We start from the raw sequence: 17721 nt of genomic DNA, 5'->3' as shown, positions 1-17721 counted from the left end.
CGTACAAGTGTAAACAAATAAAGAAACTGCAAGACAGAGAGAAAATATCAATTAAGTGCACAAATTTAATGGCCCTGATTGAGTTTGTCATTGAGGAGTTTGACGGTGGAGGGGCAGCAGCTGTTCCTGAACCTGGTGGGGGGGGCGAGTCTCATGGCACCTACACCTCTTTCCTGATGGCAGCAGCGTGTGCTGGGTTGGTGTGGATCCTTGACCATCGCTACTGCTCTCCACGACAGTGTCCCCGTTGATGTTCCAGGCTGTGCCATCGATGCTCTGTGATTGGTAAGGGATTGCTTAAGGTGGGAAGGAAAAGGTTGAAATCCTACTGCTGCTACCCCCACCCTGTCAGCCCCACTGCTTTGCCCAGGCTGCCTGCGCCGTCACCTGATAGCAGGGGTGGGGCAGCGGGGGTGATGGAGAAGCGAGCTCCGCCTGAGCTCGAAGACGCCGCCACTCTCCATCCGGCCGCCTCGCTGGTTCGTAACCCCACCACCTCCAACCTCCGCAACACCCCCCACCACCACACCCCAAACCCCCCACCACACCCCCAAACCCCCACCACACCCCCAAACCCCCCACCCCACCCCCAACCACCACAACCCACGTGGTCAGCAGTGGAGACTGAAGGGTCAGCAGCTCCGGGGAGGGGAGGGGTGTCCATTTAAATGGGCTCAGGGTCCCTCTGCTAATGCTTTGCGACGTGTGGGTTTACGGCAGGAAGGCGGTGGCGGGTGTACGGCAGAGGGTTTACGGCAAGAGGTCGGTATGGGTTTGCGGCAGGAGGGGTAATTTGCGGCAGGAGGTCGGCGGTGGGTTTACGGAAGGAGGTCGGCGGCGGCGGTGGTGAGCGATGAGTCTGTTCGGGATATTTCGGGGCCTGTTCGGGTTCCCGGAGCGGGAGGGTGAGGGAAGGGAGAGGGGGAGGAGGGGGGAGGGGGGAGAGGGGAGGAGGGGAGAGGGGGAGGAGGGGGGGGAGGGGGGGGGGAGGGGGAGGGGGAGGGAGGGGGAGGGGGAGGTGGAGGGGAGGGGGAGGGGGGGGGAGGGGGAGGGGGGGAGGGGGAGGGGGGGGGAGGGGGAGGGGGGGAGGGGGAGGGGGGGGAGGGGAGGGGGGGGAGGGGGAGGGGGGGGGAGGGGGAGGGGGGGGAGGGGGAGGGGGGGGGAGGGGGAGGGGGGGGAGGGGGAGGGGGGGGAGGGGGAGGGGGGGGAGGGGGAGGGGGGGGGAGGGGGAGGGGGGGGAGGGGGAGGGGGGGGGAGGGGGTGCCCTCGCACTCCCACCTACACCCCCCTCTTGCCCTGGAAACCTCCATCTCCCCATTACCTGCCACACACAACCGTTCATCAGGTACCAGCTTCTCCTTCTGGTCGCAGGGACTCGTTCTATCGCAGGTCGGTTCTGGAGGAAGACGGAGAAGATGAGGATGTGGACGACTCGGATGAGGCAAGGGAAGACCCCTTCGGATTTGGCTTTGGGCCCAGAGGGCAGCCGTTCGGTGACGGGTTTTCCAGAATTTTCCGCGACATGGATGATCTCTTCAAAGGAATCGGCAGCTGGGATGTGCCAATGGGACAATTTGGCAAGTTTTAAAACCTTTAAATTAAATTTCACACACAGCCCGGGTTACAGACCCTTCCGGCCCCACAAACAAGTTGCCCAAATACCTGATTAACCTACCAGTTCAAACCCCGATCATAAAGTCTGCAGATGTTAGGATAGTAGTAAATGCACAAAAACTCAACAGGTCTCGTAGCGTCATAGTGGCCAGTGACATACAAATGATGTTTCAGCCCAGAGGAAAAGGCAGGCAGGTGCCTGCATAAAGTTGTGTGGGGGGCAGGGGAGGAAGGAGAAAGGGGCAGGAGAGGAGGGAGGAAAGGGCAGACGGGCAGAGGAGGAGGAGGGAGGAGGAAGGGGTGGGGAGAAGAGGGAGGGAGGGGAAGAGGAGGGAGGGCAAGGGAGGATGGATGAAGGGAGAGGAGAGGACGGGGAGGAGCACAGGCCAACAGCCAAGAGGCCATCGATCAGGGGTTGCCAGACTTGCTTAAGGTCAGAGCCACATATGGTAAACCAGGTATTTGAGAGCTGCAAGATTACACCCAATTAATAAATGTTAAGAAATGCATGTATATCATAATATTTGTTGTGTTTAAACTGGTGCTTTACATTCGTTTCAATAATCAAAATTTACACACAACATGTACAGGTAATAGTTGAATTTTGTTGTCAAAATTTTAGGGTTAAATTTAGAGGGTCCGTTATTTCATGCTTTTGACTGCTTTGTTCAAGACATCAGGAGCCCTGGCTGGGGCCGGGTGTTAATTCCACATTCAGAACATCAGGAGCTCAGATGGATGGGCAGCTAGAATGACTGGAGCTTGGATGGGTGGGCAGTCAGGGCGTTGGGAGGTCAGATGGGTGGGCGGCTGGGACGTCGGGAGCTCAGATGGACAGTCGGGCCGTTATGAGGTCAGAAGGGCGGGTGGTCAAGGCGTTGGAGTTTGGGTGGGACAAGCGGCCGGGGAATCAGGAGGTCAGATGGGCAGGCGGTTGGGTCATTGGAAGGTCAGATGAGCGGGTGACCTTGATCACACTTGCACTCTGCTAATTCCACTGCAACACAGACACACAACCACAAGCCACGCCAACCAACACGACGTGGGCAAAATACCTCAGCGCGTCAAAGAGCCGTACGTGGCTCGCGAGTTTAGCCACCCCTTGTCATTGTTGGAGGTGGGCAGGAAGAAAAGCAGAGAATTGATAAGGGGGCTGGGTGAAGGCAGAGCGAGAGGAAAGGAGACGGAGGGAAAAGGAACCCAGCCGGTTTCGCAGCAGGAGATAAAGATGTCAACCTTTCCTCAAGGTACGATTTTTTAAAAAGCAGATGGGCGTCTGTGTTAGAAGTCGGGTTTTACCTCCTGTGGTCGCCGCGAGACTGGCTGAGTTGCTCCAGCATCTCAGTGCGTTTTACCACAATCCAAACGTCGTCAGAATTTGGAAAGGGAAGAATGGGGGGTGGGGGGGGCGCAGACCAACAGACAAAAGGATCTGGGTTGGGGGGTAGGAGACGGGGATGAAGATGGGGGAGTAGGAGACGGGGGAAGAAGATGGGGGGGTAGGAGACGGGAAGAAGATGGGGGGGTAGGAGACGGGGAAGAAGATGGGGGGGTAGGAGACGGGGAAGAAGATGGGGGAGTAGGAGACGGGGGAAGAATATGGGGGGGTAGGAGACGGGGAAGAAGATGGGGGGGTAGGAGACGGGAAGAAGATGGGGGAGTAGGAGACGGGGGAAGAAGATGGGGGGGTAGGAGACGGGGAAGAAGATGGGGGGGTAGGAGACGGGGAAGAAGATGGGGGGGTAGGAGACGGGGAAGAAGATGGGGGGGTAGGAGACGGGGAAGAAGATGGGGGGGTAGGAGACGGGGAAGAAGATGGGGGGTAGGAGACGGGGAAGAAGATGGGGGGGTAGGAGACGGGGAAGAAGATGGGGGGGTAGGAGACGGGGAAGAAGATGGGGGGGGTTGGAGGCGGGGGAAGAAGATGGGGGGGTTGGAGGCGGGGGAAGAAGATGGGGGGTTGGAGGCGGGGGAAGAAGATGGGGGGGTAGGAGACGGGGGCAGAAGAAGGGGATGGTGTTAACAGAAACCAGAGAAGTCGATATTCATGTCATCCGTTTGGGGCCCGAACAGAAGATGGGGGAGGCTGTTCCTCCAACTTGCGGGTGGTCTCAGTCTGGCAGCGCATGGGACTGCGGACCGACAGGTCAGCACGGGGGCCAGGTCAGCACGGGGGCCAGGTCAGCACGGGGGCCAGGTCAGCACGGGGGCCAGGTCAGCACGGGGGCCAGGTCAGCACGGGGGCCAGGTCAGCACGGGGGCCAGGTCAGCACGGGGGCCAGGTCAGCACGGGGGCCAGGTCAGCACGGGGCCAGGTCAGCACGGGGGCCAGGTCAGCACGGGGGCCAGGTCAGCACGGGGCCAGGTCAGCACGGGGGCCAGGTCAGCACGGGGGCCAGGTCAGCACGGGGGCCAGGTCAGCACGGGGGCCAGGTCAGCACGGGGGCCAGGTCAGCACGGGGGCCAGGTCAGCACGGGGGCCAGGTCAGCACGGGGGCCAGGTCAGCACGGGGGCCAGGTCAGCACGGGGGCCAGGTCAGCACGGGGGCCAGGTCAGCACGGGGGCCAGGTCAGCACGGGGCCAGGTCAGCACGGGGGCCAGGTCAGCACGGGGGCCAGGTCAGCACGGGGCCAGGTCAGCACGGGGGCCAGGTCAGCACGGGGGCCAGGTCAGCACGGGGGCCAGGTCAGCACGGGGGCCAGGTCAGCACGGGGGCCAGGTCAGCACGGGGGCCAGGTCAGCACGGGGGCCAGGTCAGCACGGGGGCCAGGTCAGCACGGGGGCCAGGTCAGCACGGGGGCCAGGTCAGCACGGGGGCCAGGTCAGCACGGGGGCCAGGTCAGCACGGGGGCCAGGTCAGCACGGGGGCCAGGTCAGCACGGGGGCCAGGTCAGCACGGGGGCCAGGTCAGCACGGGGGCCAGGTCAGCACGGGGGCCAGGTCAGCACGGGGGCCACGCTCTCTTCCATGGGGGTCCACCCGCCTGGTCCAACTGCTGTCAGTTCTGTCCGGGCTTTAAACACTCTGATGCAGGAGCCAACGGCAGTTTATTTTAAAACCTCCAAATAAAATTAAAATCTTTACAGGGTAATTTGAATTTAAAATACAGTGACTTGCTTTTAACAGATTTTGGAGAGGGGAATATCGTCTTATACAAAGGGTATCACTCAAAACCAACATTTTAGGTGGAAATTCCAGGGTTGTCCGATACAATAGCGCATAGTATTTCTGTTTCAAGTTGGGTGTGCAATCAGGGAGCAATGATGGTAGAAATAAATCTCTTCCTTTTTCTCACCACCCCCCGCCCCGATCTGAATCCAGAGTTCCCTGATGTCGATGCCCACCCCGGGTATGGAGGGGGCGAGGACGGAGCGAAAGGCCACTCCCCCCGCGACTGGATGCTGAAGCGGCCAGAGGGAGACCCTCCCAACCCCTCAGGGGAGGAGGGTCGGGGACCACACTCCAGATCACCTTCCCGGAAAGTGAGCTCTCACATCGTGGCAATTGGGGGGCGGGGGAGGGGTGGGTGGGAGGTTTTTCAGCCCTTCCAAGCTGAGCCTAGTCATGGATGGGGGAGGGGCTGGCCTGCAGAGTAAAATCATACAGAATAGGCGTTGCCATGCCAACCCCGGGACACTTGAGGGTACAGAGTCGAAGGGTGTGGAGGTAATGCAGGGAAATCGACGCGAGCTGGTGGAGGAGGCGATGAGATGCAGAAATCTGCAGCAAAAATGGATGACCTGTTGTGGTTAACACAACGCCATTGCAGTGCCAGTGACTCAGGTTCGAATCCCGCGCAGTCTGTCAGGAGTGTGTTTGTTCTCCCCTGGTCTGTGTGGGTTTCCTCTGGGTGGTCCGGTTTCTTTCCACCCTTCAAAAACAATTGGGCAGGTAGGTCAATTGGGCAGCACGGGTGCATGGGCTGAAAGGACCTATGCTGCATCTCTAAATTTGTTTTAAAAATACAAATTCGATGAAACATTTCTCTCATTGTGGCTGTAGCCGGCTGCCCCTGCTATGATCGTGCAGAAAGAGGGGTGGTGTAGCGTCTGGGGCAGCGTTGGGAGTCTGACAGGGTGGGAGAGCAGGTAGCCGAGATGTGGCTGCCGTTCCACTCCATGGTGTGGGGGGGGTGGGGTGAGCGGATGGAGGATACCCCCTGATGGGGCCGATAGTCTGTTCGCGGACCAGTGGTTCTCAACCTTTTTCTTTCTACTCATATCCCACTTTAAGTCATCCCCATGCCGTAGGTCCTCTGTGAATGCTTCCCTTCCCTTCCTTAAGGGAATGCTTCCCTTCCCTTCCTTAAGGGAATGCTTAAGGTGGGATGTGGGTGGGAGGAAAAAGGTTGGAACCCACTGTTTTAATTGTACCTCATTGACTCGTTATGTGAACTGTTTCAGAACTCCAAAGGAAATGGGCCAATGACAATTTTTCTCAAGCAAAATATTTCAGTGACAATTGGGTCTAGAGCAGTGGTTCTTAACCTTCCCTTCCCAATCACATCCCACCTTAAGCAATCCCATACTAATCACAGAGCACCGATGGCACAGAGATTACTTAAAGTGGGACATGAGTGGAAAGAAAATGGTTGAGAACCACTGGCTGAGACACTCAATTGAGTTGAAAAGCAAGTTGTGCAAAGGCTGCGGAGAGACTGCAGAGGGATATCGATAGGCTGTGAGTGGGCAAGGGTCTGGCAGATGGAGGACAATGTCGGTAAGCGTTAGGTGATCCACTTTGGAAGAAAAAATGGAAGATCAGATTATTATTTAAACGGCAAGCGATTGCAGCAGTAAAGAAGGGAGGGCTTGTGCATGAATCGCAAAAGGTTGGTTTGCAGGTACAGCAGGGTATCAAGAAGGCAAATGGGATGTTGGCCTTTGTCGCTGAAGGGACTGAATTTAGGAGCAGGGAGGTTATGCTGCAACTGTACAAGGCCCTGGTGAGTCTGCATTTGGAGAACTGCGGGCAGTTCCAGTCTTCTTACTCGAGGAAGGATTGACCAGCTTTGGAGGCGGTGCAGAGGGGGGGTAAACCAGGTTGATTCCAGAAATGAGGGTGTTGGCCCACGAAGAGGGATTGAATCTTCTGGGGCTGAGCTCGCAGAAATTTAGATGAGAGGGGATCTTATAGAAACATATAAAATTATGTAAGGGTTAGATAAGATAGAGGTAGGTAAGTTCCCATTGGTGGGGGATTCAGGACGGAGATGAGGAGGAACTGGTTTTCCCAGAGGGTGGGGGAATCTGGAATTCGCTGTCCATCGAAGCAGTGGAGGTGACCTCTGTAAATTATTTAAGACAATGTTGGGTAGATTTTTACATAGTTGGGGAATTAAGGTATATGGGGAAGAGGCAGGTGGGTGGAGATGAGCCAATCATCAGATCAGCCACAAGCTCATTGAATGGGGAAGTAGGCTTGACGTGCCGAGTGGCCGACTCCAGCTCCTGTTTCTCATGTCCCTGTGCTTTGTTGCAGTTCAAAGACATCTGGGAGACTCTGCAGGAGAGGCAGGATGTGAAGAAGGATCAGGGTGAGTTGCTGGGTCACAGAGACGTGCCATTCAGTCCCCAAAATCCATGCTAGCCCCTTTGCCCATCTGCACCTTCATACATGGGACACACTATACAAGCTAATTCGTGCATCTGGGCCCACTCTGCCCCCCAGTTTTCCCCTCGCCATCAACTCACCCCACCAGCCTCCGCATCTAACATTATACGCAGTGTACAACAGGATCTAGGCACCAGGCACGATTTCCCCTCTCCGCTCTCCGCAGGGACCACTCCTGGAAAAGAGGTATCGGTGCCACAAGACTCGCACCCACCAGGTTCAGGAACAGCTGCTCCCCCTCCACCATCAGACTCCTCAACGACAAACTCAATCAGGGACTCATTTAAGGACTCTTACTGTGCATTTCATTGATTTATTTTTCTCTCTGTATTGGACCATCAGTTTGTTTACATTTCTTTATTTGTTTACATATGTACATTGTGTACAGTTTTTTTTTGGAAGACCAATAAGTGGTAATCTTGTATCCTTCTGCACCAGGATAGACCAGCCCAGCCACTTGAATCTCGGGTCACCACTAAACCCAGGTGGCATCCTGGTGAATCTCCTCCGTCCTCTCTCCAGGGCAACCCCATTCCTGGAACGGCAGGCGGTCTTCTCCAAGCACAGCCACTCTGGGGCGTCGGGGAGTCCGAGGGTTTTCCCTTGGACCCTGGCTCGGGATCGAGGAGGTGTGGGTGGGGGCTGCCTTGGCCATGGTGGGTGATGCATCCCCGTGGCTGTCGTCCACTCGCCGAGGCAGGTGGGGAGCATTCGGTCACGATCATGATCACGATCAGCTCAGAAACTGACCTTTCGGTCCGTGCTCAACTGTTATTCTGATGCGTCCCATTGACCTGCACCCGGACCATAGCCCTCCCATCCAAATCTATCTTAAATGTAAAAACCGGGCCTGGATTCACCACATCAGCTTATTCCACACTCCTACCTTTCTTTATGTGAGGAGGTTCCTATTAAACATTTCACCTTTCACCCATGTCCTTTGGTCTCACCCAACCTGCTCTCTTGAAACCCCTCATTATTTTGTACACATCTTTCAAATTTCCCCTCATTCTTATACGCTCCAGGGAATAAAGTCCTAACCTGTTTAACCTTTCCCTGTTACTCCATTCCTGCAGTCCCGGCAACATCTTAGTAAGTCTTCTCTGCACTCTTTCAATTTTATTGATATTTTTCCTGTTGTAAGGTGACCAAAACTGTATGCAATTCTCCAAAATTGGCCTCACCAATGTCCATATAACCATTTAACATTTACAGTATGGAAACAGATCATCACGGCCCTTCTAGTCCGCACCGATTTACATGAAACCCCACTAGTTCCACCTACCTGCTCCCTGCCCATAACCCTCCAACCCCCTCGCATCCATGCACTCTTCCAACCTTTTAAATGACAAAATTGACCTTGTTGCAATCACCTCTTCCGGAAGGACATTCCACTCGGCCACCCGTCTCTGAGTGAAGAGGCCCCCTCTTAACTAACTTCTAAATTTTCCCCCCAACCCTTCTTATGACCCCTCGTTCCAATCTCCCACCCTCAAGGGGAAGAGCCTATTCACATCTACTCTGTCTATTCCCCTCATAATTTTAAATACCCCTATTAAATTCCCCCCCCCCCCCTCAACCTTCTACGCTTCAATGAATAAAGACCCAGTCTACTCAATCTTTCTCCATATTTGGAACATAGGAAGTAGGAACAGGAGTAGGCCAAAAATGGTCCATCGAGCCTGCTCCGCCATTCAATACGATCATGGCTGATCTAATTTATGTATCTATTTAGATACTGCAATTCAGGCAACATTTTAGTAAATCTCCTGTGCACCCTCTCTACCTTATTGATATCCTTCCTATAATTTGGAGACCAGAACTACACATAATATTCCAAAGTTGGCCTCACCAAAGCCTTGAACAGACTCAACATCACCTCCCAGCTCTATGCCTTGATTTATAAAGGCCAGCATACCCAAAGCCTTCTTTACCACCCTATCTACATGGGAATCCACTTTCAAAGAACGATGAACCATTATTCCAAGATCTCTGTTCCTCTGAATCCCTCAACGCCCTCTCCTTCACTGCATATGTCCTGTTTTGATTATTCTTCCCCAAATGAAGTACTTCACACTTATCTACATTGAACTCCATCTGCCACTTCACTGCCCAACTCTCCATCCTATCTATGTCCTGTTGTAACCTACGACCACCTTCAAGACAACCCACTGCTCCTCCTTTAACTTACAGACCCATCCTTGTATATTTTCGTTCATGATTTGGTGGTGGGGGGAGCAGAGAGTGAATTCTTCTCCCCCCCCCAACTACCCATTCCCCAGGAGTCGGGGGAACATTTCTTTGCAAAATCCATTTTCCTCTGCAGAGCTGACCTAGTTTCAGAGTAACGTCATCTTGGTCTCTTCCACAGATCTGGACTCCAAGGTGACGTCTGAAGGGTTGGAAAATGCCCTGAAACCTCGCGAACCCCAGATTAAATCCTACTACAAGAGTGTTTCAATTTCCAAAATCGTCCGCCCTGATGGGGTGAGTTGTGTGGTAGTTGCATTGCAGATACCTGCCTGTCCCTGGCGAGGGGTTGGGATTGTTTTGGCTCACTGCTTTGAACCAGCGCCTCCCAAACGTGGCGCCATTGGGAGAGGCACCGGCTCATTGCTCCGGAAGGGTAGAATCTGCGGAGAGTCGGTGAGATGTTGAGAGCAGGTCGTGTTCATGTGAACAGTGGTGGGACAGCGTGAACTCGATGGAGAAAGGATAGCTTTCCATTCTCCCACCCTGTCGCGCCCCCTGCCCCTGTCGTGCCCCCTCTCTCCATCGCTCTGTCGATCACGCCCCCTTGTCCCTGGCATGCCCCCCTCATCCCCAATGACCGCATCCTGCCACCAGCCCTTGCCCTCGCTCCCCTCCTCCTCCCCTCGACTCCCCCTTCCCCATCCCTCCTTTTTCCCTCTCTCACTGCTGACCCAAAGAGCAGCAGGCATCAGATCTCAGCAGCCCCACTTTTTCAACTGTTGACCGGGGTGGAGGAAGCCCAGATGCCCCTGTCATGCAGACCTTCTCTTCCCACCCCCACACGGTGGGTGGAGCACGTGTCACGGGGGTGGGAGAGGTGAACAGTCCCCTTGCCACAGTGCTGCTCCCCTGATGTTGGCAAGGTTTGAACCTGGGAATCATATTGTCTGGTTCTGTCTCCATAATTTAAAACTAACGTTTGCCCCCCACCACCCTCCCCATCTTCAGACGGTCGAAGAGCGGCGCACGTCTCGGGATGGCCAAGGCAACGAGGAGACCACGGTGACCCGCATCCAGGGGGAGCAGTCCTACACCACCATGACACGGAGGAACGCACAGGGACAGGAGGAACAGACGGAGGAGATGGTCAACGTTGACGACGGTGAGTGTCTGTCGTTGTCGCACCCCCTCCCAGTCTGATCATAGAACATTCCAGCACGGTTTAGGCCCTACAGCCCCCAATGTTGTACCGACCTGTGTAAATAATCATCGAACTTTTCCCACCTTCACACCCACAAGCCATCCATGTGCCCGTGGAAAAGTCTTAAATGTCCCCTAATGTTCCAACCTCCACCACCACCCCTGGCAACACATTCCTGGAACTCATAACTCCATGTGTGCAGGTAGTCCTCAACTTAAGATGGGGTTTACGTTCTGGCACTCCCATTGTAAGTCACAAAAATCGTGCGGAGGAAGAGATCAGTGTGGGGACCAATTCAGGGCTGTGGAGGGAGAGCGGGGCAGTGGAATCAGTGTGGGGACTGGCATGGAGCTGTCGAGAGAGAGCGGGGCAGTGGGATCAGTGTGGGGTCTGATTTAGGGCTGTGGGGAGACAGTGAACATCACAGTCTAGCCAAAATTCAAAATACAGTACGGATTCTACCATCGTAACTTTGAAACATCGTAAGCAGACTTTCTGCTCAATGCTATCACTGCATTTTGGCTCACATGACCATAAACTTGCATTTGAATCCCATCCAAAATTAAAAGCATAAAATAACTGGAGTGGGAACATAGATCAGAGAAATCTACAGCACAGTACAGGCCCTTCTGCCCACAGTGTTGGGCTGACCCAATAACAGAACTTTGCAACACAGTACAGACTCTTGGCCAACGATGTTGTGCTATACCTACCTAAACAAAAACAAAACCTTCCCCACCATAACCCTCTATTTTTCTTTCATCCATGTGCCTTTCTAAGAGTCTGTTAAATGCCCCTACTGTTCCAGCCTCCACCACCATCCTCAACAACGCATTCCAGGCCCCCCCTCCCCAACTCTTCGTGCAAAGAAAACTTATCCCTAAACTTCCCTTCACTCTGTACAGATGTCCTCTGGTGTTTGCTTGTCCCGCCCTGGGAAAAAAGAGCCGACCTTATCTACAAGATTTTGTAGACCCCTATTCAGTCACCTCTCATCCTTCAAAGAGAAAAGCCCTAGTTCTGCTCTCCTTTCCTCGACATATTTTCCAATCCACGTAAATCTCCTCTGCACCCTCTCCTTAGCCTCCACATCAAGGCGACCAGGACTGAATGCAATATTCTTATCTCAGGTCACCTCAGTCTAACAACTGCCCAGAATTTCCCCTGCTGCATAGCCCTCCATTTTTCTCCGCCCCATGTGCCAATCTAATAATCTCCTAAAAGATCCAATTGTCTCTGCCTTCACCGCTGTTCCTGGCAGTGTTTACCATGCGCCCACCCCTCTCTGAGTGAACTTACCTCTTGCTTCCCCCCCCCCCGCCCCCCCCCTGTACTTACTCCCAAGCACTGAAAAACTGTGCCCCCTCATGTTAGCCTTTTCAGCCCCTGGGGAAAAAGCCTTTGGCCGTCCACACAATTGATGCTTCTCACCTTGTACACCTCTCTCAGGTCACCCCCCTCCGTCTTTCCAAGGAGTAAAGACTGAGTTTACTCAACCTATCTTCATGAGCTGTGCTCTCCAATCCAGTCAGAGTCCTCGTGAATCTCCTCTGCACCCTCTTTATCACATCCACATCCTTCCTGTACTCAGGTGACCAGAACTGAACACAATATTCCAACTGGGTTCAAACCAAGGTCTCATGTAGCTGCAACATTACTTCACAGCTCTTGAACTTGATCCCACAGTTCATGAAGGACAACACACCATCCGGCTTCTTATCCACGCTATCAACTTGTGTAGCAGCTTTGTGTGTCCTGTGGACATGGGTGCCAAGATCTCTCTGTCCGTCTACACCACTCAGACCTTGCACCCACCAATCGAAGTGTGAAAAATGTGCCTCTTGCATATCCCCCGTACTCCCTCCCAAGCAACCTTAAAACTGTCCCCCTCTTGTTAGCCATTTCAACCCTGGGGTAGAAGCCTCTGGCATTGCACATGATCACTGTGTCTCGTCATCCTGTACACCTCCGTCTGGTCACCCCCCTTCTCCATCCTCTGTCATTCCACCACCCATCTATCTAACGACGTCCTCAGGCTCTGAATTGACCCCACCCTCCTCGCTCTCTGACCTGCCCGCTCAGGAGATCCGCAGAGGTTTGAGGACGCGTGGGATCGACAGGAGAGACGCTCCGACCCAGGGGAATGGCTGACCCGTGGAAGCTTATTTGACTGGCTGATGGAGGGACTTTTCTGGAGCAGGTGAACGCCCACCATCAATCATTGTGGGGGGTGAGAGCGGCGCACAAAGGAAAGGCCTATCGGCATCTGCAAAGCCGGTGATTTCTTTCAAACAAACTGCATGCAGAATTGCTGCTTCTTCCCTTCTTGTCAAGTGTACGTGGCCCATTCTGACACCAATTCCAGAGATGCCTTCACACCACCCCACCCCACCCCCCCCCCCACTCTGCATGGGAGGCAAAATTCCAAGGTCTGTAGGTTCTAACTCTCCTTGAAGCAGAGTTCCCAGGGCGGGCAGAGACATATCTCAGCCACTTGTGATTGACCTGCCTAAAGCTAATCTGCAGACAACTGCCATAAAATAAGGTATTTGTCCACATTGCTTGCATTCTTGGGTATCTTCCATTAAAAAAAAATTTTAATAGACGTACAGCACGGTAACTCCGGCCTCTGAGCCTACGTTGCCTGACCACCCAGTTTAGGCCCAGAACCCCTGGTACATTTTGAAGGGTGGGGGGACACCAGAGCACCCAGAGAAAACCTGTGCAGACATGGGGAGAGCGTGCAAACTCCTTACAGACAGCACTGGATTCGAAATTGTGTCACTGGCAGTGCACGGACATCTACGCCCACCCCCAGGAGTGGATTTCTGACCCACCAGAACGGATCACTTAGGCTTACCCTCTCCCAGAGTGGATTGTCATCTCTGCCAGAGTGGATCACAGTCCAGTCTTTTCCCTCCCCTCCCCTAACTTAGGTTCACCCTTTCCTGGAGCAGATCACAGTCCCACGAAGCAGATTGCTTTGGGCTACACACTCCGCAGTGCAGATCGCCTTCACTCCAGTGGATCGCTCAAGCCAGCCCCCTCCCAGAGTGGATCACTCAAGCCATCCCTCTCCCGGAATGGATCACAGTCCTCCTGGAGTGGATCGCTCAAGCCACCCCTCTCTCAGAATGGATCACAGTCCTCCTGGAGTGGTTCGCTCAAGCCACCCCTCTCCCAGAGTGGATCAAAGTCTCCCACTGCCAACCCTCCACCCCCCCAGAACTGATCAGACCACCTGGGGCGGATTGCATAAGACCACCCCTCCCCCAACTCCTGGAGCAGATTCCCCCCCCCTCCCCACCCCCAGTGGATCAGTCCCCCTGGGGCCTATTGCTCAGGTCCCCCTCGGAACGGATCACTGCGCCCTGAAGCAGATCAGTCACCGGCTGCAGCTAAAACCAGGCATGAGAACCAGTCTGGGGCCAGTGTTCTCCAGCTCTATCTGGTCCCTACCTGTTGCATTGAACTGGGTAATGCCAGTCCCAACTCAACCAGTTTGCAGCTGACAGAAAGGCCCCGTTGACAAGGACATGCCCTTGGGATTTGGCCATGGGCCAGTGTTCCTCTAAGGCATCATCCCTGCCCGTATCTCCCTGCCCCACCGTCACCCTCCATTGCACTTCAACCTGAGTTGATAAATCAAATTGTCAAAATAAACCCAAGCTTCTCTTCTTCTCCATCTCCGTTCACTGTTAGTACCGGGGAAGAAATCTGTGTCAGGCCCAGAGTGAAGCCCCCTCCATACTGTCCCATCACACACTCCCAGGGTCAGATACAGAGTGAAGCTCCCTCCGCACCGTCCCATACACACTCCTGGGGTCAGACCCAGAGTGAAGTTCCCTCTGCACCGTCCCATCACACACTCCCAGGGTCAGATCCAGAGGTTGGAGGATGTTGTGCTCCCTTCGACTCAGCTAGTGTTGGGGTTAGTGCTGGAGGTCAGGGCTGGAGTTTGGATGTGAGTGACATCTTGTGATTAGAGTTAGGACTAAGTGTTGTAGGGAAAGGGATAAAATTCGAATGAAGGGATATGGGGATTACGATGAGGTATGAGGAACGGTGACATAATTGGAATGGGGGCTCCGACAGGGTTCTGGGTGGGGGCTGGAACTGGGGTTGTCTGGGGGGGTTGTGGCTTAGGGTGAGTATTGGGATTGGCTGGTGTTGAGGATTCTGGCTGATCAAGGATCAGGCCTAAGGACCAGATTAGGAGGGAGATCGTGGGCCCCTGCCTTCCTCTCAGCTCATCTCCCCACCCCACCCCCCGCAGCATCCCCTCCCCCTCACTGGACAGGAGCACCTCCTCCCAACCCCCTTCAACCCTCCCTTCCCTACTGCCCCATCCTCTCCCACAACCCCATTCGCTCCTTCCACCCCCACAGCACATCTCCTTCCCCCCCTCCCTAGCAGCCCCTCACTCCACCACAGCCTCTCCTCCCTCCCTTGTCCTCTGCCCCTCCCTTGTCCTCTGCCCCTCCCTTGTCCTCTGCCCCTCCCTTGTCCTCTGCCCCTCCCTTGTCCTCTGCCCCTCCCTTGTCCTCTGCCCCTCCCTTGTCCTCTGCCCCTCCCTTGTCCTCTGCCCCTCCCTTGTCCTCTGCCCCTCCCTTGTCCTCTGCCCCTCCCTTGTCCTCTGCCCCTCCCTTGTCCTCTGCCCCTCCCTTGTCCTCTGCCCCTCCCTTGTCCTCTGCCCCTCCCTTGTCCTCTGCCCCTCCCTTGTCCTCTGCCCCTCCCTTGTCCTCTGCCCCTCCCTTGTCCTCTGCCCCTCCCTTGTCCTCTGCCCCTCCCTTGTCCTCTGCCCCTCCCTTGTCCTCTGCCCCTCCCTTGTCCTCTGCCCCTCCCTTGTCCTCTGCCCCTCCCTTGTCCTCTGCCCCTCCCTTGTCCTCTGCCCCTCCCTGCTCCCGCAGAACTTCCCTCCCTCAGGCGGTCCCTCCCGCAGTGACACACACTCTCTCCCCCTCTCCATCCCCTGGTGCCCCTCCCCCCCCCCACAGTCCACTCTTCCCCTCCCTCTCAGCAGCTCCTCCTTCCTGGAGCCCCCTCCCTCTCCCCGCAGCCACTCTCTCCCTTTTCCCTTCCCTCTCCCCTTCCTGTCCCTGCAACCCCTCTCCTGCAACGCTTCCTCTCCCCCTCCCCCCACCCAGTGCCCATCTCTCCTGAAGCCCCTCTTCCCTTCCTGTCCCCACAACCCCTCTCCTGCAATGCCGCCTCTCCCCCCACCCACAGTACCCATTTCTCCTCCCCCTCTCCCCTGAAGCCCCTCTCCCCTCCCTGTCCCCATAACCCCTCTCCTGCAACACCTCCTCTCCCCCTCCACCCCCCCCCCAACCTGGTGCCCATCCCACTTCCAGCCTCTCCCGCAGCCCCCTTCCCCTCCTCTAGAATCGATTGGTTGTCCTCTGATCCAGTTCTCCAGCCTGCTCCTGTAGGGTAGAGTTTTGGCGGTTCCCCAGCCACTCTCCAGGTCGGTCCCAGATGATTCCCACAGAGGCAGACTGGCCACAGGCCCCAGAGCCCGCAGTGCCAGAGGAACCAGTCTGACAGGAACTCCCCATCATGCCCCCCTCCCCGCATGTCAGGACATGCAGTCTCCGTGTCCAGAGCATGAGATGAGGGTGCTGGTCCCACATCCCACTCTGGAATCTGTCCAGCTCTGGGTAAACAGCTCCCTGGTGTCGTAACCTCTGTCCTTGACCTCCCAGAGGGAAGGGGTCCTATCATAGATCATAGAGGGGGAAGGAGAGTGGAGAGGGTGGTCGGCAGAATCGCAGTGAGGAAGGGTACAGGAGGGAGGTATATCAGCTGGTTGAGCGGTGACACAACAGCAGCTTTGCCCTCAACGTTGGCAAAACTAAGGATCTGATTGTGGACTTCAGGAGGGGGAAACTAGGAAAACACGAACCTGTCCTCATCAAGGGGCCAGCGGTGGGAAGAGTTAAGAACTTCAAATTCCTGGGCATCAACATCTCTGAAGATTCATCCTGGGTGTCCATGTCGATGGACTCACGAAGAAGGCTCGCCAGCGGCTGTTCTCGATGAGGAGTTTGAGGAGATTCGGTACGTCACTCTTGAAAACCTCCACAGGCGGACTGCGGAGAGCGTTCTGACTGGTTGCATCACTGTCTGGTACGGAGATGCCAACGCACAGGACAGGAAAAGAGACAGAGGGTTGTGAACTCGGCCAGCGACATCACAGGCACCAGTCTTCAGTCTACAAGAGGCAGGTATCTCAAGGAACCAGCCTCTATCCTCAAGGACCCCAGGACACGCCCTCTTCACTCTGCTTTTGTTGGGTCGGAGGTGCAGGCAAATGCCCAGTGGCACAGGAAACATATCCTGCCCCTCCGCCATCAGATTTCCGAACGGGCAATGAACCACAGACACCGCCTCGCTTTCTCTTTTTGTGCACCAATGTATTTATTTTTAAAATCAAGTATGTTTTCATCCGATTGCACAAGTACAAGGCAGCGTTCTCCGGTCCTCGGTGCTAAAACGTGCAGGAGGCTCCGATAGCTCAGTGGTGAGAGCCCTGGTTCGTAAGCCAGGGGTTGTGAGTTTGTTTCGCACTGGGGCCTCATTTCTGTGGTGGACAAAGTGGCGACTCCCTCTTCTTCACAGTAGACAAAAGTTAAATAATTTCATGCAAGTTACATTCTAAATGTAACAGCAGACAAAAGCGATTTCATGTAATATGACACTTTATTACATGACAATCGAATCTTGAATCATATGGAAGATGTAATCATATGTACAAATAATGAAATAAATATTGTTTCGTGAATACAAGTCTTGGATGGTCAGTGTGAGCAGTTCCTTTGGTCGTTCAGCATTCTCACTGCCCATGGGTAGAAGCTGTTCCTCGCCTGGTGGTGCTGGCTCTGATCCTCCTGGATCCCTTTCCCCGACCGGAGCAGCTGGGAGGGATGGAAGATGTCCTCAGTGATTTTCCATGCCCTCTTCAGACAACGATCATGTTGATTGGGGGTGGGGGGAGATTCCAGTGATCCTCTCTGCCGCTCTTACGGTCCTGTGGATTGACCTCCGACCCATTTCTCTGCAGCGACCATACCCGCACTATGATGCAGCCCGGCCCGGG

General features: G+C 55.0%; 1 protein-coding gene and 1 long non-coding RNA gene across 2 annotated transcripts; one reads left to right on the top strand and one right to left on the bottom strand.

The window, feature by feature from the left end:
* Positions 1–45: 45 nt before the first annotated feature.
* LOC138764445 (uncharacterized) lies at positions 46–735 on the bottom strand. The gene is made up of 2 exons (XR_011358162.1): positions 608–735; positions 46–276 (listed from the first exon to the last, which is right to left on the bottom strand). It is a non-coding gene; the product is annotated as an uncharacterized lncRNA (long non-coding RNA).
* On the top strand, positions 677–17414 carry hax1 (HCLS1 associated protein X-1). The gene is made up of 8 exons (XM_069940370.1): positions 677–762; positions 1372–1577; positions 4937–5097; positions 7097–7151; positions 9600–9715; positions 10430–10583; positions 12705–12822; positions 16502–17414. The coding sequence occupies exons 1-8, from the start codon at positions 692–694 to the stop codon at positions 16662–16664; spliced, it is 1044 nt and encodes a 347-aa protein (XP_069796471.1). The 5' UTR covers positions 677–691; the 3' UTR covers positions 16665–17414.
* The last annotated feature ends 307 nt before the right edge of the window (positions 17415–17721 follow it).

The sequence above is a fragment of the Narcine bancroftii genome, chromosome 5 (genome assembly GCF_036971445.1).
Source record: "Narcine bancroftii isolate sNarBan1 chromosome 5, sNarBan1.hap1, whole genome shotgun sequence".
Taxonomy (NCBI): Eukaryota; Metazoa; Chordata; class Chondrichthyes; order Torpediniformes; family Narcinidae; genus Narcine; species Narcine bancroftii.
Note: the sequence above shows the minus strand (reverse complement) of the source record. Positions and strands in the feature narration are given on the sequence as shown.